At 41.3% G+C, this 21,754-nt stretch overlaps 2 protein-coding genes across 3 annotated transcripts in view; one reads left to right on the top strand and one right to left on the bottom strand.

Annotated features, from left to right (window-relative positions):
- LOC134452961 (microfibril-associated glycoprotein 4-like) overlaps positions 1–8,604 on the top strand; it is an 11,610-nt gene extending 3,006 nt beyond the window's left edge. The window contains exons 5-6 of the mRNA XM_063203663.1: positions 2,079–2,246; positions 4,809–8,604. Of these exons, the coding sequence (XP_063059733.1) occupies positions 2,079–2,246; positions 4,809–5,077 (437 nt within the window). The 3' untranslated portion in view covers positions 5,078–8,604. The remainder of the gene's footprint in view (positions 1–2,078; positions 2,247–4,808) is intronic.
- A 3,148-nt stretch (positions 8,605–11,752) lies between these two features.
- On the bottom strand, positions 11,753–21,662 carry LOC134452950 (microfibril-associated glycoprotein 4-like). Of its 2 annotated transcripts, XM_063203643.1 has the most exons (7): positions 21,636–21,662; positions 17,709–17,759; positions 16,460–16,570; positions 15,797–15,892; positions 14,173–14,269; positions 12,291–12,458; positions 11,753–12,061 (listed from the first exon to the last, which is right to left on the bottom strand). In XM_063203643.1, exons 2-7 carry the CDS (start codon positions 17,712–17,714, stop codon positions 11,793–11,795), a joined length of 747 nt encoding a protein of 248 aa, XP_063059713.1. In that variant the 5' UTR covers positions 17,715–17,759; positions 21,636–21,662; the 3' UTR covers positions 11,753–11,792. The 2 variants fall into 2 exon arrangements, with proteins under 2 accessions (XP_063059713.1, XP_063059722.1); XM_063203652.1 differs by lacking the exon at positions 21,636–21,662 and having other exon boundaries at positions 17,709–17,775.
- Positions 21,663–21,754: the final 92 nt, after the last annotated feature.

The following is a 21,754-nucleotide window of genomic DNA, read 5'->3' as shown; positions in this document are numbered from 1 at the left end:
TATAGACTACTCCACTGGACTTACCGCAAGACCTACCACAAGGCTAACCTAACCTGATACTGAGCCAGATTCTTGCAATAGACCTACTTGCCTGATTTTTTCCATTGGCCAAAAACCTGATTGGACAAAAGGAGAAACAAAAACGTAACAAGATGGAGTTTTGAAGAAAATACACGTAGTCTGTCATACCAGGTTAAGGAATAACTTCTTTCTGACCCACCACAATGAACATCATTCAAATCCAGGTCACAGTACAATGCGTTGTAACTACCGGTAAGTAAATAATCCTATTATAGTTTTTTTTTGCCTCGTAATGCCTTACATTACTGTGTTACAGCAAAAAGTAGGCTACTGCATTAATTACTTTTGTAATGCATTACTCCCAACACTGGTGGTGAAAGGGGATGAACTGTTGAAATTCAAAATGCACGTCTTATTTTATTCACCACATCGCTACCATTTGGTCATGACATGACATTGAAAAAAATGATTGCATAGTGGGAGGAGTGAATTCCATTAAAATTTGAAATGCACCCTCCTCAGTTCGCCAAGCAACGAGACGACCAAAATCCTCCACAACATCTGTCCCAGCTGTTAAATCATCTATCACCAACACCATGTCGACACCCCGTGCATTTCAACGTTTTTATAGCGCACTACCTCAGCATTTCCGATAATGTAGTTCCTGTTACCCCGCAAACACAACAGTGCATTCCAATTGGCTGCGGCGGCTGTTGCCGAACCGCATCATAGCTAATTAGCACAATATTAGCTGAAGTCCAACTACAAACTGACGCTCAAGTTGCTCGTATCGCCTCTTGTTGCCCAAATTGCTTTAGTCTCTTCAGTCGGCAGCAACTCCATAGTCAATTAGACGGTGTTGCTCAGGTCACTTCTGGTCTATTTGCGCAATTAGGCTGCCCATAGGCATGCTGAATAATTTAGCACTAGCAACTGTTACCCAGATAGTAATGGCGCCAGCCTTGCAAAAATGGATAATAAGGTGGATCGCCTGGCGATAGCTGCCTAAAGGCGGGCATACACTGTGTGATGTTTTCAGTCGCCGGTATCAAGCTCCTGCTCTCACTACACGAGGGAATTTCACAATTTAAAAGTTCACATCGCACTACTTAAGTCCTCACACTATACGACTTAATGGTTGGATGCGAGCAGAATGCTCACTGTGTGTCATGACAGGCTTGTTTAGGGACTGCAGATGACAAAAACAAGGAGGGAACATGCGCACCCGAGGTGGAGATGAGATGAGCGAGTCGCGCTGCCCAGTCAATTTGTGCACGTGTCGTGTCAAATCGGGCCGTAGCACTGCTTTAACTGTGCGATTTACTCAAGAGTCACGACCAGGATTTCAAACAGTTTTGATTTTCTTGCGACCCTACAATTGCATAATCATGCTGTGAAATTGCTTTTCGTCACCCCACGCAGTGTTGCCAGATTGGGGATGAGCGTCGGCAGGCAAAAATGGGAAAAATTGGCCGTTTGGCGTTTTTTTAAGCCGTTTTGGGCCCATAGAGGTCAATGTAATTTGTTGAATTTGGGCGGAATTTAGCGCATTTTGGCGGTTTTTGAGAACCTTTTGGGCGGGATTTGGTCAGACACATCTGGCAACACTGACCCCACGTACACCACACGATGTGAGACTCACGATTGACCTGCGATTCAGAAAAAAACTGGCCCGACTCCCAAAAAGTCGTGCGAGTGACAAATCGTGGCAAAATCGGGCAAAAAATTGTACAGTGTAAGCCGGCTTAAGGCATTAGGGAAGATGGGAGACAGAACTGGTCCTCTACTGCCCGAAGTTGAGTGTGAAGACTGTGCACATCCCAGGAAAAGGTGCAGGACAAAGGCTGACTGTAAGTTTCGAGTGAGTCTACACAAAATCTTAGATTTTTTTTTTTTATTCCATGGCAGGATAATCTGATGAAGACAATCGTTGAAACGTAATCCTGCCATGGAATAAAAAATCAAAGAAAAAAGGATTTTAATGAACTGACTGCTCTACAGCCCAAAACCTCTACTGTGTGCGTGCGTGTATGCGTGTCTGTTAATGTGACCTACAGGCCTGGACAGCATTGCACTGTTGACCATGAGGAAGAAGAATGAGCTGAGGGTGGACATGGAGGACTGGGATGATAACGAGGCGTACGCCCAATACTCCTCCTTCTCTGTGGACCCCGAGATGTTAGACTACACATTACACCTGGGCCCATACCTGAGGGGCAACGCAGGTAACTGAAACCATGCTGTTTACATGTACTATACTGCACTATGCATATCAGACCATTGTTAAAAGTAGATGTTTTGTTTCTGTTTAAAATCCTCACACCTACAACTTACCCTACACCACAAACATTTTCTGAAAGGAACATTTTTAGTTTTTTACTTAGTCAAGTTTAATACTTTTTAGGAAACAAGTTAGCATGACTTAAATTGGATGACTGTAGCTCAACCTTGTAATTTCATTGTGAAATTTGCCTTCAAGGGGGGCTCACAGCAATCCGTAGGCCAGGGGCCCCAGGCCATCTTAATCCGGCCCTGTTGATCAGTGCCAATCCTAGTCAATCTGCTTCCCTAGGCCAAGGGTTCCTAAACTTAACCACAATGGTGGGGAACCTATGTCTCGAGGGACGTTTACGGCCCTTGAGACCGTTTTATCCGGCCCCTGATGTAATTTTAATGCAATGCAGCTTCACATGAAATATGATATATTTCATAATGGAATCTTACAAAATACATTTGCACTACAATTCAGTTATATTCGGGGTACCTAGACAAGGTGAGGTCTGTTTTAAAGATGGCTGCCTTCAATATAGGCCTAAAGTGCAGACGTCAATCCTGGTTTGTGTTCATAGTACGGCCCTCGGATGAATTTGAAGTGGCCCCTTGAATGAAAAAGGTTCCCCACCCCTGCTTTACCGTGACAATGCTCCCCCCATATACCAGTAGATTCCAGCCAAGACCCCCTTACATAAGTTGTGCCACAGTATTTTTTTCACATACTTTTCCCCATTTGGAAAACCACTGGTCCTCTTTCGTGTTAGCGCAATTAGGAGTTGTGGTCTTTAAGCATGGTGTTGTACTGTACATCTGATGGAGCACAGGTGATGTAATTCCTACCTGCCATACCGTATGTTGAGTGCTAATGAAACATCATGGTCAATGCAAAGTTGAATGGTATATTCCACTTGATGTTTCACTTCGGCGGCCCTTGGCACCCCCAAGACATTTGCCACCCTTGGACGATTGCCTTGTCTGCCTATTAATAGCGCCATCTGGCTTCACCTCGATTCGCTGATTTATTGTTGGCCTCTGAACCCTGTTTCTCGAAAGCTGTGAACCTGACAACAGTGATTCTCAACTCGGGGCCTGTGCTCACTGGTGGGCCTTGAAATCATTTTCTAAGAAAAAAAATCTAAATAAAGTGGTCTGTGTTGTTGTTGACTATCTATTTCAGTTGTACTTTATTTGGTCAGAGGTGAGCCCTGAATAGTTGTGGATTTTCACACGTTTGCAGTATTCCAAAGGCTTAAACATGAATATGCATAATTTGATTTCCAAAGTTTTCAGTAATTATATCCCCGAAACGCGGAGCGTCTGGGATGTAATGGTTTTGAGTGCGCCGCCGCCGCGTCCGCGTCCGCGTCCGCCACCGCGTAAGGTCTTTCGTGTTAACGCGATAACTTTTGAACACTTTCAAGATGGCTGAATTCAAGATGGCCGAATTTTTGTTTGGTCCATAACTTCTGACCGGGTGGATGGATTTGTCCCAGATTTGGTGTGTGAATGCTCTAGGGTAGGTTCATGAACTGATTCGAGTTTGGAGGTCAACACTTTCAAGATGGCTGAATTCAAGATGGCCGAATTATTGTTTGGCCCATAACTACTGACCGGGTGGATGGATTTGTCCCAGATTTTGTGTGTGAATGCTCTAGGGTAGGTTCATGAACTGATTCGAGTATGGAAGACAACACTTTCAAAATGGCGGAATTTTCATTTGGCCCATAACTTCTGACTGGGTAGATTGATTTAAGGTAACACCTTATTTTAATGGTTCACCATTTCAGTGAATCTACCATATTAGGTACAGTGTAATAACCAATGTAACAATATTTAATACCATGTAATACTAGTGTAATACCAGTGTAACAATATGCAATATCAGGTACAGTGTAATAACGAGTGTAACAGTATGCAATACCATGTAATATAGTGTAATACCAGTGTAACAATATGCAATACCATGTAATACCACTTACGCACAAACACATGATGTAAGTAAAAAAAATTACATTGTATTAAATATTGTTACACTGGTTATTACACTTTACCTGATGTGGTATATCCACTGAACCATTAAAACAGTATTACCATTTGCCCCATTTTTTGCTTCATTTTCACAATAGTCGTTTGGTTTTAAGCCTATGCACGTCATGTCACGTCTGTATGTATCATATACATTCACCAAATGGTGGACGGGAGTGGTAGGAATGATGGGGGACTGGAAGCGTCGCGTTTTGGGGATATACCTTAAGCAGTCGAAGGCGACTGCACAGGCAGTCTAGTTATTATAGAGGTTTTTAAGTGAATTTGGTGGTGTTTTGTTTGGTCCCATAGACTTCCATGCCTATACGTACTGATAAATTAGGCAATGTCAAGAAATAGAGTAAATAATCATTGTATTCTCATATTTTATCAGGGCTTATACTAGATAATGAGAAATGTCCTAAGAATTTTGTTCTGCGTTTGGTTCTAATCACATATTGCATACAACCGTGACGTGTCCTCCTCAGGTGATGCTTTGAAGAAGCACAACGGCATGAAGTTCTCCACCTACGACAAAGACCAGGACACTCATGATGAGAATAACTGTGCCAGTCACCACATGGGCGGTTTCTGGTACGCAAACTGCAATGATGCTAACCCTAACGGCCTGTACATACCTGACTCAGCCTCTCCACACAACAACGTCTATGTCAGCTGGAACTCTTGGAAAGGACCCACCTACTCTCTGAAGACTATAACCATGAAGATGAGGGCGCTGTCCAAGTGTCCCAGTTAGATGTTGTTTATGTCTGTGAAGTTGTTGCCTGATGTGTAAACTCCAATGGTGTGTTCCAATACTCGTACTGTCCGCCCTTTCCGCATTGTGTTTGGGTACGCAGGGTGTTCCATTTCTAATCGCGACGGTAAAGTGTACTGTTAATTACCCGGATAACGCCCCCAAAACGGCCATTTTTTGAAGTGTGGAGTTCCTGTACACTTTTCGCACTCAACGGCCGCCATGTTTGTTACGTAGTTGAGTGTCTGTCAAACGGCTGAATCTCTGTGATAACAGCATAGTTTTGATTCCAAAGACAATCGCCATGTGTATTACAGGCAGGGGTAACTTTAAAAAGTGTCAGCATAACGAACACTGCCTTCCGTGTTGAATTGCATATTGGCGGTTGGTAAACTCGGATGACACGCGACCAACCGTCATTTCCGTTAAGTGTATCAGACAGAACGGGAATTGGAATGTACTCGCCTCGTGAATCGCGGAGGGTGGAAAGGGTACTTCACTGCACTCAAATAAGGTACACAGTACAGAGGGCGAATAATGGAACACACCACAAGTGTTGGGTATTTACGTATTCACACTTTCATGAATGTAACATACAAGACTATAACCATGAAGTTGAGGGCGCTGTACAAGTGTCCCAAATAGATTGTTTGTTTGTTTATTTGTTAGATGTTGCAGTTAGAGGTGTTAAGTGTCAGGTATTTTCCTATTCACACTTTTATAAATGTTCCATTTAATACTTACACTTACTCTATGAAGACCATTTGCTTGAAGATGAGGGCGCTGTCCAAAACCCTATTCCGAAAGGACTAGTTTTATGTATGGACATGGGGAAATGTGACTTTAATCTCAGGACGTCGGTAAAAGAAATGGCCAATTCGGACTGGATTGTAATATCTCAGTAAACTAACAGAAAGTAGGAGGGGTTACTGATCACGCACCGTTGTGACTGCACTTGACGTTACATGCCTGTTGGTTTACTAACTCATCAAAAACCATTCTAATGCGTCTACATGCGGAGCCCATTCTCGTGAAAATCAACTACAAGCTTCGCGGTGCCGCTACGATATAGCCTCATTTTACGTAGTTGGGCAACGCGCTGTCGTCGAGAAAGGGTGAGAGAGAGCGAGTGAGAGAGAGAGACCACCCGAGCAGCGTGCATGCATTCCGGTAGGGGAGCGCTGCCGTTGTGTCAGCTTCATGCCATGTCTCCCTTCCTCCAACATTATCCCTAACCTTAACCCTAACCCTAACCTTAACCCTAAACTTAACCGTAAATCACTTGTTTGAAATGTTTGATTACCGTCGTTTCCAGTTAGCCTTCAGTCGTGCTTGATTGTTGACGTCCGTCCGCATTATTCTTCCCCCCAGAACCAAACTACCCCAATTGTCAGTTCCCCCTTCCGTCGCCCAACCACAAGAAACGAGGCCATACGTAAAGGCTTAAAGTTGATTTGGTCTGTTTTTCTCATAAAGACTTCACGTATGACGCGAGTTACTGTTGACATGCGTGTCCTTTCATTTGGACAGTGCGTTTGACCATGCTGTGCGTTTGACCATGCTTTTGACAGCGAACACAGCTTGGAAAAACTCCCTAAAACAAAACTAACTGTTTACTGCAAGTCAGTAGGCCTAATGTTTGTGCGTTTCCTGCGCTTAACCATACATCTTTACATAGGGTCACATTCGGACAGGATTAGTAGTAACAAGGGTAATTTTCCTCTACCGTTTTACAAGAGGTAAAACTTGCGGTGAAGTTTACCCGACATACTTCGCTATCTTTACCAGACTGGCCCGTTCGGACAGGATTACATTTCCCGGTTATTATTACTTTACCCCAGGTCCTCCCATTAAACTAGTCCCTTCGGAATAGGGCTCAAGTCTCCCAGTTAGATGTTGTTTATCTTCACAACGAAATTATCTTTTCTGATTGGCTGATGGGTTGATCATTTGTTATGTCGAACCGGTCAAGCGTCTTGAACCCGTGTAAGTTGTTATCATGGAATGTTTATTTGGAATGCCGACAGTAAGGAATAACACTATAGGAATCATACACATGATCTATGGAAACACAAATAATAACACCTTCCACATTCCAAAAGAAGATTCTGGGCACATCTAACTTAGTAAATGCTTAAACGCATCTGATGGTGTCTATCTTGCTCACTAGATTCTGGTGCAGTTAGCATGGTTGATACAACTTTACAGACAGTGATAGAGTTTGCATGTCACCGAGCAGCATAGTTTTTCTTGTTAGCATTTAACGGATAGTTCACAAGGACCGACTCTCTATGGCAGAATAAATGGTGTCTCGTGGACCAATCTCAAATAAGGTGTGAGTGAAAACACGCTATTAGTGAACCCCCACATTCTATGGAGAATAATAGATGGGAGGGACGACAGGTTTGATCATTTGATGTCAAACGGCAACGTAAATACGATGTTGCTGTCAACATGCTAAAACAACAACAACAACATCAAACAATGCTGGATCGCTAGGTTGGCTATTGGCAAGTCAAGAGAGGCGTGAGAAATACAATTGAGAGGGAAAGTGGAAAACAGCGATCCTAGCGGTTACGTTCCAAACACCAGTGCTATCCTATTGAAACTCCCATAGACAAGTTTTTTAAAAAATCCCACAAAGATATGACTAGGAACTAAAACACCATTTTTCAGCGTACACAATAGGATGAACTACTACCTGTGAAAATCCTAAGTCATTTTTGCCCTTTTAAGAAAAATAGAAATTGTGCCAATTTGGTCGGAAACGGACTACAGCTCCCAGCATGCTGTGCTTCGCGCCTCGTTGACAACACAGAGAAACAAATGGACGCAAATGAATGCAAGTTCTTCGCATATCTTCACATTCTTGTAATCCTGTGAGTTCCATATTGTCTTCTTATTACACATATATACACACGATTATTTTGGTTTGGTTTTAACTTCTCTAGTAGATATGATGGCTTCTGTGGTGATGAGTAACCACCTCTCTGGCTCATGTTTGGCTATGCTAATTTGGCTATGCTAATTACATGGAGTAAACACGTCACACATGCCAGTCAGTGTAGTTCTGTATTAGCTTTTTAAAGAATATTAAAATCAGTTCAGATCAGTGAAAAAACGAACATTTTACCACCTGATTCGATAAAACGGGCCAACATGCATATTATATGACTGCCACTACTTCTACTTCGTCGTCAGGGCCGAGATGTAATTTTTCAAAGAAAAATATTCATTTGTTGCAGGGGCTTGGAACGTTGCCAGCAGGGGGCGATGAGATTACTTTCCCTCCCAATTACATGTTGAAATTGGCAGGAATTTTCATTTAAACAGTTCCATGTACAACAAAACTAATACATTTATGATAACTTTTCTTGTATTAATACTCTCAATAAAAATATCTGGGTACAATATTTGTGTATGTGTGTTGGGCACAGAAAAGGAATTAGGTTCTTAAGGAACACGAGAGAAGAGAAAAAAGGAGGAGGAAGACATTGCAGCCTATACTGTGAAGTGACTTGAGACACAGGTAAGAGAAATATGATGCTTAAAGGTTTTTTATTACATTTTTTTCTCAGTCACATCAGTACAGTTGTTGAGCAAAACAAAACACATAGTTGTGGTGAACTTGGAATAACTGACATCAACCATAACAAAGTATAACACCCTGTGTACGAACATCAGAGAAATATCCACAGATCAAGTTCACGAAGGTGGACAAAATTCTGGCCATGAGATCGTTATGACAGACATTTCCCCGTTCTTGGGCTTTCTATGTCAGATCAATGTTAAACTTCTGCCTATAGTCCTTAGTCGTATAGTCTTGTTTTTACACGTGTGCACTAATGACATGTTTAATCTGGAATTTTTGACCCACTGAACAATTTAAAAAAAGAATTCTTACAATATGGTGAGTAGTTTGACACTTGTCACTCATTCCATCTTATTTGATGATACCATGCAAATTTGGAGGTTTTTCATTCTGCCTTTTGGTGCCTCTGCTTGTTTGATAAAACCATGTCCGGGGTTGGAGAAGGCTAGGGATGGAATGACTGATCAAAAAAGTGACTAGGGAAAAAATGCAAGCTTGAACACCCAGACAAATAACCCCCATCGAAAAACCACAGGAAAGTACACCCACACCACCAGAGAATATATACTGTAGTGTAAAAGAAATGACAGTTCCAGAAGTTCCAGATGCAAGTTTTACTATGTTTTCAAATGACGTTACTACAACATATTTTTAGCTGAATTACGTAACATACGCCCAGGAAATTTGAAATAGCTCATGTTGCTAAAGGGGTATGCCACTATTTTGGGGCTTTTAAAATCATTGGCCGGGGTTTATAAAGGTGATAAAGTGTCGCTAAGCTAGTGAAAGTCAATGGATCTGTGTAGCATGTCCCTCTTTTAACTTGTCTTAAAGCAAGACAACGGCTTACATAAAAAAGACACTTTACCACCTTTACAAACTCTGGCCAACGATTTTAACTGTATTAAGCCCCAAAATAGTGGCTTACCCCTTTAAGGGCTTCCGCACATTGGCTCCGACAAAGTGCTGAGCACTGCTAAGCAAAAGTTCGATTCCTTTGTTTTCAATAGAACCCCGCACACCGGCGCCGATGTCCGTCGACATTCGCCGATGTCGGATAGCAATTAGAGACGATTTGTATTTTGTCGGCGCCGCCCATTGACTATCAATGCTACTTTCGTGTGAAATTGGGTTTGGAGGTCCACATTTTGTCGGAAGCGAAAGTGCGCCGCAGTGCTCTTGGAGCCAATGTGCGGCCGGCCTAACTCTTTGCAGGTGTACGATCTCACATGTGATTAAATGGTAGCAACATTTTGGATCTTCACTATGATGTCACAAATAATCAGCTTTCTTTGGGAGCTGTAAAATGTTTATGTAAAATTCTAGAGGGACTGATGGGAAAGAAAAACAATTCTCCTCAAAATTTGCCAGATGCAAATGTTCAGTGACCGATATTGGCCATTCATATTTCATCTTTTCTGCTTTTACATGATGTCTGTTGCTTTTAGTTCTCTTAATCATGTTGAACTGCCTCAGAAATGTGTCATTCAAAGTAGCTTGGCATTGTTGTGATTCATGACCAATTATTCACCTAATTCCCATTTTATTATTAACCAGACACCAGGAAAAAAAAGAAAACCTACAAGATAGAGAACATAAGAGTTGGAATTAGACTTTATATTAACGTTTCTGTCTCATGGGATCTTCAACCGTTATCTGTAAGACTTTAAGAATGAGGCAATATCAAAGTTTCAGTGTGTAAATGTAGTAATTTATTTCTAGCCTACCAATAAAATATGCCACACTTTCACAGACTTAGTCTATTTTATGAATATTTACTAAATAAATAAACTCATATTTGTTGGTCTAACAACCAATGTTTTTGGTGCCAAGGATGTCTATAATTGAAAATTGTGGACATCCACTTATTTATGCATGATAAGTGTACATTTCCAACTCCTAATGAATACTTAGAAATTGATAGTGGTAGTAAATATTAATGACATATATCACAATTTAGAATAGTCATCTGCAGAGGTGTATAAAGTAAAAGTAGTCTTGCAATGTACTATCTTACCTCATGTACAGTGGAATACAATACTATTCATCTTACCTAATTAAAGTGTATTCCCCTGTACATGTTGTAATTACATTAGTAAGAGTAGCCTACTTTTACGTCTACTCCATTCACCTCTGGTCATAAATTCTGGAACTAAACTACTAAAAAATGACACACTGGGCCTTTAAGCATGAACAAACCATTGACTGGAACTTACTTGATCGTTATGTTCCAGTGCTCTTAATTCACACGTTTTAGCTAATAATTTTACAAGGCGCAATTTTTTTTATGATAGTTTAAAATCACGGTGTAATTTCGCTTTCAAAACGACAAATGTTCTTACGCCTGATCAATATAATTCAATCTAGTGTTCATATCATTTACTTCTGCTTATGAGTACAATACGCAGTGTGAATACACAGTGGCGAGGCAATGTCCCCTAGTGAGTGAGTGTGGGTAAATGATTATAGTAAACAAAGCTGTGATTGTGTCGCCTCATTCTAAAAGTCTTATTTGGTTATGCAGTGTTACGTCGAGATGGCCTGCTTCGTCAAGATGTGCTACCAAGAGGCTATTAAAGGTGCATTGTGTAGGAGGGTGGCCAGAAGATCCACCTTTTCATGTATGAAAAGTGCAATTTCCCCAGTCATAATGGATACTTGATGGAGGGAGGGGGGGGGGGGGTATTTGTGCAAAAGGTAACATTTGTGAATGGGCAGCATGAATTCTGGATATACTAAAATATTACACAGTGCACCTTTCTCCAGTGTTACGTTGAGGTGGCCTGCTTCAAGCTGTGCTACCAAGGGGCTGTTAACATGGCATAGCCCAACCTAAAACCAAACCTGCTGTAATGTGTTGTAAAGGGCAGCATGAGTTCTGGATATAAACTGCTAAAAATATTACACAGTGCATCTTAAATGTAACATAGCCGCAACCAAAAACCTAAGCTGCGGTAGGGCATTGTAATGGGCAGCTTGAGTTCAGGATATATATGGCTAAAAATATTACACAATGCACCTTTACCGCTACATTGCCCCAACCTAGCCTGCTGTTGTGCGTTGTAATGGCTTGGTAGCACATATTGGCGGGCAACGTGCTCATCTCACCATGACACCAGTTGCCTAAACCACCGGCCTGATCAGCATGGTCATTGTCTTCTGCGAGTATCCGTTACCTCTAAAGGTGCCCCAGACGACCCCGACAAATGAGTGTGAATTGGCTCCCCACAGATACACGCCATTGGGATTGGCATTCCCACAGTTACGATACCAGAATGCCCCGATGAAACTAGCCGCGCAATTCTTATTATAACCGTACCTATCAACCCACACATCCTGATCCTTGTCAAAGGTGCTGAACTTCATGCCATTAGATTGACTCATGGAGTCGCCTGTAAGACAAAAAAACACAAACGTCAAAAAAATACAAATGTGGCCTGGTTAAGTAGTTGGTACTGGCATTTGAAGGGTTCCGGGTTCATTTCCCAGATTATCCATGGTTGAAGTAGAGACGAATGTTATGTAGTCATTGTCCTGCCTGCTTTAAATGCCTAAAAGCTCCCAAATAAATATCTATAAAATAAAAGCTTACACATTTTTAAAAAGGATTTTCAGTCTTACCAGCGCCTCGGTTTTTGAATCCAGTGACGGACAGCTTGTACCCCTCGTCCTCTCCACCCACAGTGAAGGTGGAGTAGAGCGCGTACACAGTGCTGCCATCAAAGTCCTGGATGTCCACTCTCAGCTGATACCTCTTCCGGCTGGTCAGCTGGTACAGATTCTCTAGTCCTGTGGCGGGACATAACAGTAAACATGTTAACGTAAAGTTTAAATCAGGGATGTCAAACATAGGATCCACGAGCCGCATCCGGCCCGCCAGAGAGTTCAAATCGGCCCGGATGTTTAAATCTATTTATTTTGTTAAATATCTTTTTTTTCCTTTTTCTTTTTCAAAGAAATAGCCAAAATGCGCAATTCCGCCACTGGGAGAAACAAAGGAAAATTGAGACCTGCATGACATTGACCCAAAGATGCAAACCTTCCTTTCTCTCTCTCTGTCTCATATAATTTGTACCATGAGAGGCATTTGATTAAGCTCATATAGAACTACCAAATTTTGATACTTTTTACAAAATTATTTCAGTTGTGCATAGGGTTGCCAACAGTCCCTTGAAATAGGGATTCATCCCGTATTTTTAACATAAGGGTTCGTATTGAGCTGAAACGAGAAACAAAACGTTAAAATGCAGGAAATTACATCCAAGAAATACAACTTTTTCGGGGGAATGGAAGCCTGAGATGGAAGTAAGAGTTGAGCCAATCCCATTGACCTCAGTGTTTCCTTTTTACACAAAGATGACAGCTCATGGAGCCTTTGACACACAGACTTCCAAAATAGTTCCGAAATAGTTCCTGGAAGACAGTGTTGAATGCAGAAAGTGCAGGCAGCAAAGGTACCTGTTATTCATTGTAATTCATTTTTATGTCATCTTTGCTTGTTATGTAGTGGCTCTGTGAAAAGAAAGAAGCTGGCTAGAATTATTTGAATCCACATCATGTAACCAACCGTTTTCTTGTACTCCAGTTGACACAACTCTGACTTCCATGGCTCTGGTGAGCCCCACCAGCCCATTTTGGATGAATGCATCGAAAACGCTGGGTAGTGATGTGGAAGCCACATAATCTTATTTTTCTTACCATGGTCCTATAAGATTAGACAATTTTCCTCTAACTTAACCTGGTTTACTCCTGAACCAGCTTTGTAGTAAACGTAATTAGACCAATAGAAACCAATCGTTGAATACTGTGTCCTCACACAGAGGATCAATTTTAGGTCTTGTAATTTTTGTTGCCCATTTTGTTTCACATTGGGGCAGATTGGTGTGGCCCAGTTTAAGGGCTCATTGTGTTCACCTAAAACTAAAGTTTAAAATAATTAAGTTTGAACTACATAGATATGACCCATTGCACGTTTTTCAAATGGTTTATATTTTGTTCGTTCAAAAGACAATAGTCCAGAAAAGAACATTCAATTGTAGAGCCATCTCGTTTTGGCCATGGTTTTTGAGACTCTATTCTTCTTAAATCTAAATAAGACACAAGAAACATTGTTTCATGGAATGTATTGCACATATTGTATCGCACAAAGGCAGCCGATATACATTACATGCAATGAAGTGAAATTGCCAATAATGTCCAATGCAACATTTTAGTAACATTGATTCATTTTGGATAGCCATCTTGGATTTCCCCCTCAATGTTACCTTAAGAGCTTCAAATTTAGGACATCCCTTCTGAAAGGATGGTTACCCTAGAGATCAGGAAAAAAACAATTCTGTTGCTCATATCTATCACGTAATGATTTGGTCCTTTAATGATGACACATATCTCTACTAGTAGGCTATTGGTGAATAAATGTATATGGTTGAAAGCATTCAGCAAATGGATAGCTATGAATGTTGTATGTTACGCGTCATGAGAATACGTTGCAGTCAGCGCTTACCCAGCCAGTACTCCCCAGACGGATTCCCGAAGCCTTCCTTGTACTGCTCCCAGGGCCTGTAGAAGTTCACTGTACCATCGATTCGCTTCTGAAACACCTACACACACACGCACACACACACACACACAGACACAGACACACACACACACACACACACACACACACACACACACACACACACACACACACACACACACACACACACACACACACACACACACACACACACATGTTCATGTGTGTTGCACACTTTTCTGTCTATGTATGTCATAGCCTCATATTTCAAGCTGGTTCATCATCAATGTCTGACTACCTTTGACCAGATGGCAATTTTTGACTTCAAGGGTATACCTACTACACCACATACTGACTATGTGGCCTACACCTAAACCTTTCCCTAAACCTAACTGTCAGTGAAGTTATGCTGCCACAACATTTTGACTCCAAGGGCATATCTTAGATGTCAAAAATTGCAGTCTGATAAAAAGGTAGTTGGGATGAGACACTGTAGGGTTTGCTAGTGGAACACTATCAGTTGAAAATGACATGACATGGCCATACATATAGTAATTAAAAAAGACATATTCAGTGAAAAGACTTAAGTAGCTTATTGTAATACTACTACTGGTGATGTGCACTCTATTCCTGGCCCTGGCCTTGAAAAAAGTGAAGCTTCCTAAAAGAACCCACAGCTGGTTCGTGGGGGAATCTGAACGTTCCCTGAGGAACTCCAATGATTCCCTGAAGACCCTAAAAGGAGAACTTTAAGGTTCATCAGAGAACCCTTAGCGGTTCTTCCACAGTGGCAAAGGAAGGGTTCCTCAATGAAACTCAGATTGCCATAGCGGAGGCACTTTTGTTGGCTGGCTCTTGCCCGACCTGTAGTACCGCCCAGCTTTGTGAGCTCCACGACTAGATCTGGGAGCATGTAGCTGGAATCCATTTCTCCAGTAAAAAAATAATCAGAGAATTTATTATTTCAGTATCAATGAATTCCTTTAGATATGTTTTCTCTAAATCTCTAAAGCCTCAATATAGTCTATAATATGTCCTGTGACCCCACAATGCGAGCTGCCATTGATATTGAAGCAATAAATGCTCCACTTATTTTTTGAGTTGAGAAATGGAACCCTGCTACATGCTCCCAGACCTCTGTGTTGAACGCCACCAGGGGGCTCCAGAGCCCACACACAGAGGTCTGGTAGGAACCAGGCTAGCACTTTTGGGGTTCTGCCGGGAACCTAGGTTCAACAGAGAACCTTTATGGGTTCCCACACAATGGCAAGAGACTGTTCTTTGAGGAACCCTGCATCTTTTAGTGTCTTTATAGACCATCTATCTATCTATCTATCTATCTATCTATCTATCTATCTATCTATCTATCTATCTATCTATCTATCTATCTATCTATCTGTCTGTCTGTCTGTCTGTCTGTCTGTCTGTCTGTCTGTCTGTCTGTCCGTCTGTCCGTCTGTGCAGTGAAGGAAAAGAAAAGATTAAAAGAACGACTGCAAGTACATGAGAAGGTTAAAACAAGTTGAAGGGTAAAATGGGCTTATTTCCAACATTGGTACAGTATCACTTTAAGGAAAAGAGAAAGAAGAAACAACGAGCAGCAACTCACAGTCCATCCGCCACCTTCCTCTCTATTCTCGCAGCCCTCCATCTCACAGTAGGCTTCCACCGTGGCATTGGTGCCATCTGGATGAATGGCATAGACCTTATATGTATCACACACACACACACACACACACACACACACACACACACACACACACACACACACACACACACACACACACACACAGAGAGAGAGAGAGAGAGAGAGAGAGAGAGAGAGAGAGAGAGAGAGAGAGAGAGAGAGAGAGAGAGAGAGAGAGAGAGAGAGAGAGAGAGAGAGAGCGTTACAATGCAGTGTTGGTGGAATCCGAATGAATGGGATAGATAGTGCACACACACATACACACACTTTCTATGCTCCCAGGGTGCGTTCGAGAGGCCTAGATGGGGAACAGGGGCGTTGAAAAAGACACAGCTGAGAGGGGTTGGGTTGCTCAGTTGCCATTGAGGGGCATTGGACTATTTTATTTTTTAGTAGGCTACTAAGGCACGCTTATGATGAGGGGGATTGGGAGGCTTATGAGGAGGTAAAGGGGGCATTGGGAGGCTTATGATGAGGTCATGGGGGTGTTTGGTGAAGGTGTTGTTAGTTACCCCACTGAGGGTCAAAAAAGGTCTTGGTTACCCTACTGTAGAGGGTTACCGTATGGAAGGTGGTACTACTCACCCCACTGGTCTTGTGGCCATCTGCATAGTAGTCCTTGCAGTCAATGTACTGGGTGATTGGGTTCCCCTGGGCCAGCATGGCCATACCCAGCAGGAGGAGGGGTGCAGCACGCTTTATATAGAGAGAAGAGAGAGGGGGGGGGAGAGAGGTGGTTAGGGAGTGAGCGATAGGGAGAGAGAGAGAGAGAGAGATGGAGTGAGAGGGAAAGGTGGAGTGAGAGGGAGAGAGAAGGAGATAGAGAGAGAGAGAGAGAGAGAGAGAGGGAGAGAGAGAGAGAGAGAGAGAGATGGAGAGAGAGAGTGAGAGAGAGATGGAGTGAGAGGGAAAGGTGGAGTGAGAGGGAGAGAGAGTAGGTAGTGAGAGAGAGAGAGGTGGAAATAAGGAGAGGTGTCAAAAGAGAGAGAGGGGTGGAAGAAAGAGAATGGGGTGCAGAGATAATATTTAACATGATGTGTATATGCAGAAAGTAAAGATTCTGTGAAGATTTTAGCCTAGTTGTCTAGGGCTAGGGGCTAGGTTGTGTTGCAAGTCTAATGTATTGGCTCGGGGTTCTGCAATTTTATCCTAGGACGTCAGTGATAGAAATGGCCGATTGGGACTGGATTAAAATATCTCAGTAAACAAACAGAAAGTGGGAGGGGTAAATCTTCCCACATTTTTATGTCGTTATGTCGTCGTCACATGCGTGCCATCTCCACAATATATTATTGATTTTTGAGCATATACTGTAATTACAAATCCATGGAGGCATTTGGTCCCGTTGAACAATTGTAATAAAATTGCCTGATGTTTAACCCATCAGCATTCATTCTAATGTGTCTGAATGCGTGTCGTATCATCTGAAGACTAAATTTGACCTTCTCGCCTGATTTTGACAGCCTAAAAACAGTTTGGAACTACTACCTCAAACATAATTGAGTGCTTACAACAAGTTTGCAAGCCCGGAGAGATAAGAAAGATATAATGGCCGGTTCATACACTTAATCAGACATCTTTACATAGAGTCGTACTTGCACAAGGTTAGTATTACCTGGGTACTCACCAACTGTCACAGACGTTTACAACATAGGCCTACTTTGCTATCTTTACTGACATGGCGCGTTCGGACGGGACTACATTTCCCAGTTAATATTACTTTACTCCCTCCCCCCATAAAACTAGTCCTGTCAGAATAGGGCTTTTGTCAAAATGATCCATGGTAAATTAACCCAATAGGCTGAAGAGATAAGTCTATCACTGTTGATCTTACCATCATAGTTTGCCAAACTGGTCAACAGGTGTCTGCCAGTCAAATGTGAACCTAGAATAATGAGATAAATATTCATCATCAGACGATTATCATCACACGATACAATACACCATGTAGGCTACTCTACATCAGGGCTTACCGCAGCATATACTGTACTTTTTGGGAAAAAGTGCCCTCAGCCTATAAAATCCTTAATAGCTCAGCCTCCGAAGCACATAAAAACATGCAATAAGTTGCATTTAAAAGCTGGGAGCCTGATCTTGCATGAGTCTAAAAAAATAGAATAATGTAATAAATCCAGTTTCTAAAGCTGCTCCAGTTCAGCATGGAAGGAACAGGTACGATACTGCTGAGCCAAAGGTCTAGGCCGATAGCTCAGGGCTACCCCTTCGTTAGGGAGGTTTACATGTGTTCCACTGCTGAACTCTGATCATTAACATCCGTTACCCTGCCACACATCGCATCGAACTCAATTTGGCTACTCTTTTACACCTATGCTATCTGCAACCCATCACATCAACACCTTAACCCTATCGCGCCGGATGCATCATATATGTCTCATCAAATTCAAAGCCCTCTCCACGCTGACACAAAAAAAAATCGATCTGAAAAACATCCTGCGTGTCATTTCCAAACGTCCTGCAGTACGCAGAAACCGCCACAAGAGAGCAGCGGTCGACAACAAGTTGACCACAGCTCGGCGAAAAACAGGAAAATGGGGTAGAAGCGGTTTCCCTGACCGACGCTGAGATTTCGTCAAATTGCATAAGGTTTGTGTACAAATTTCCGAAATATCACTCTACATCCTTTAATTTGAACACTTGCTTTGTGCAATTAAGCAAGGAAGAGTTTATATTTTTACACCGTGTTGCAGAGAGATCGTGCTAAAACTGATGAGACATATAAGCACCATCCGGCGGTGGCAGGAAGTCAGCCATCAATGCATTTGCTCCATAGGGAAACTTACAAAGCATACCACGACGATCGTTTAACAAAACACACAAGTTGTTTTACTTCTAGACAAAGATATTGCCTTAAGAAACACGTTTTACTTGCAATTTTGAAAATGTAATGCAAAATGTTGAAATTATGATCTCGTAAAAAATGCATTGAAGTGAATGGAGAAATGGTCCAATTGTAGTAATGGACCCATATATTCAAATTACACATCAAAAATGAATAATGATCTATATTACACTCATAAATAGGTTGTTGAGCATTCGATCAGCTATGTTTTTACATAGATTTTAAAAAAATACCTAACCAGGCTGTGGGAAATGTAAAATATGGTCCTGCTAAAACAAGGATAGGCTTAAAAAAATGGCAGGATCTCACTAAATATTTAAAGATAATCCTCAAATTAAATTGTCTGACAACTTTTTTAAATTAAAAAAAAGTTGTAAATGCATTAAAAGTCATTTTTCAATGGTCATGAAATTGGAATTTTCATTCATTAAAAGCCTGATGCATCATATATGATGCATTAAATATCTCAGTGACCTTAACAAAATTTTGATTTTTTTTTTTACATTTCTTATAAGGGACCAATATTGAAGCAAATTCCAAAAAATTAGAATTTTCTCTCATTGCTTTCATGGTTCAGGTTTCACAGGGTTAACATACGAGTCACACAGGAGTTGACGAACAAAGCTTGAATTGCTTTAGAGCCCTCATTGACAACCGCTACTTAAAGGTTGAATTAATAGCCTGTTGCATGTATACTGTGCACCTGCCACTCATCCCATTAGACTCCACCCATCACATCAAACTCACCACTGTTCGTCTTGTTGTCAGATGCCCTAATAGCTATAATAATAATAAGTATAATAATAATAATAATAATAATAATAATAATAACTAGAAATGCATTCTCACAGAAAATGCTGGAAGCGGGCTTGCCTTTTGGGGCAGAGATGAAACAAAGTACTATTGAGAAAACAAAGCTAAAAGAAATCTTGGAAAAACTCCATCCACCCAGTCAGAAGTTATGGGCCAAACAATTCAGCCATCTTGGATTCAGCCATCTTGAAAGTGTTGTAGCTCTGCGTTTTGGGGATATACTAAATGACATACATGGTATTTTAAGTTGGCTAAGGAACACTGCATATGATAAAATTTTGAAAATCAACATGGCTTCGAGCGGGATTAGAACTCACAACCTCCATATCTGTATTCCAACCCCTTTGCCATTGATATTAAATGACATACAATACATGATATTTGAAGTTGGCTAAGGAACACTGCATATGATATCATTTTGAAAATCAACATGGCTTCGACTGGGGTTCGAACCTCCAACCCCCATATCCCTAATTCAGCACATTTGCCATTCATACTAAATGATATACATGGCATTTTAAGTTGGCCAAGGAACACTGCATATGATATAATTTTGAAAATCAACATGGCTTTGACTGGGATTCGAACCCCCAACCTCCATATCTGTAATCCAGCACATTTGCCATGCATACTAAATGACATACATGGCATTTTAAGTTGGCCAAGGAACACTGCATATGATATAATTTTGAAAATCAACATGGCTTTGACTGGGTTTCGAACCCCCAACCTCAATATCTGTAATTCAGCACATTTGCCATCCATACTAAATGATATACATGGCATTTTAAGTCGGCCAAGGAACGCTGCATATGATATAATTTAGAAAATCAACATGGCTTCAGGTGGGATTCGAACCCTCAACCTCCATATCTCTAATGCAGCGGCATGCATTACCACTAAGCCAAGCAGCTAATTGTCATGCATAGTCCAGCAAGACTATATTACATTGCATTGCAGATTTGAACAATAGACTTCTAGAATGCTTGCTCGCACCTGCTCGTTAAGAATGGAATCTTGAGACAGTGACAGTTGAAATGGAATCCTTCACTGGCTGCACCTGTTGTGATTGACTGAAAGACAGTTAGTATTGAGCTCTAGACAGGGGAGAGGATGAGAATGAGTTTTTTGTCTTTACAACATCGTTGTAAAAAAACTAAAAGGAGTTGGCACGTGTCCTTTTCACAGATCGGAGTCATGCTTGTGATCTCTCTAACAGTCTTTGAATGAAGTTTATAGGTGAAAGGGTTCAGGCACAAATGGACCTCTGTGTGGGACATGCGCTGATCTCTTGAAAAATGCACTTTTCGAAAGAATGGGATTCTCCATAGAGCCAGGCCTGTTTTTTTTACAAGCCTGCCATTTAAAAAGTATTGGGAGTTGGGAGATGAAACTTTCACAATTTGGAGACATCCCATAGAGCTCGCTAACAACGCGTCAACTAAACTTCTAGGTGAAAGTGTTGATGTTTTATGACCGAAAAAGCCTCCTACACTCTAATCTCTAGAGTGGCGGAACTTTGGTTCATGAAGGTTCCACCATAGTTTTCAATGGAGACCCAGGCTTTCACAAAATCGCCAAAAACGGGAAAACGACAAGAGACACGGAAAAGCCTATTAATATACGCAATCTCCAAGCCGAGCCGGTCGTTTTAGTGTTTGAACGGTGTCTCTATCTCGAAAGGCCTAGGAGGATATCCATTTTCTATTTTTGCTGTCCCCCTGCACAAGAACGATAATAATAAATAATAAAACAGGACTTAGAGATTACTATAAACGGGCCTTGCTCTGCAAGGGCCATGCTCTGCATGGTCCTTGCTCCGCAAGCCCGCTTAATAAATAATATTAACCACTGTGTGTCTTGTTGTCAGATGCCATGACAATAATAGGCAATAATAATAATAATAATAATAATAATAATAATAATAACAATAATAATAAAAATAATGATAATAGTAATAATAATAGTCACCACTCTGTGTCTTGCTTTAGATGCCCGCTGAATTGTAGTAAAAATAATAATAATAATAATAATAATAATAATAATAATAATAATAATAATAATAATAATAATAATAATAATAATCACCACTGTGTGTCTTGCTGTCAGACGCCCTCTCCGACGACTGTCCAGCACCTCCAGAGTCACTTGTATTTAAGTGCTGCAACACCCTTACAAAAAAAACGCCTGATTTTCTCCTCCCACAG

This window comes from Engraulis encrasicolus, chromosome 1 (assembly GCF_034702125.1).
Source record: "Engraulis encrasicolus isolate BLACKSEA-1 chromosome 1, IST_EnEncr_1.0, whole genome shotgun sequence".
NCBI classification, from domain to species: domain Eukaryota; kingdom Metazoa; phylum Chordata; class Actinopteri; order Clupeiformes; family Engraulidae; genus Engraulis; species Engraulis encrasicolus.
Note: the sequence above shows the minus strand (reverse complement) of the source record. Positions and strands in the feature narration are given on the sequence as shown.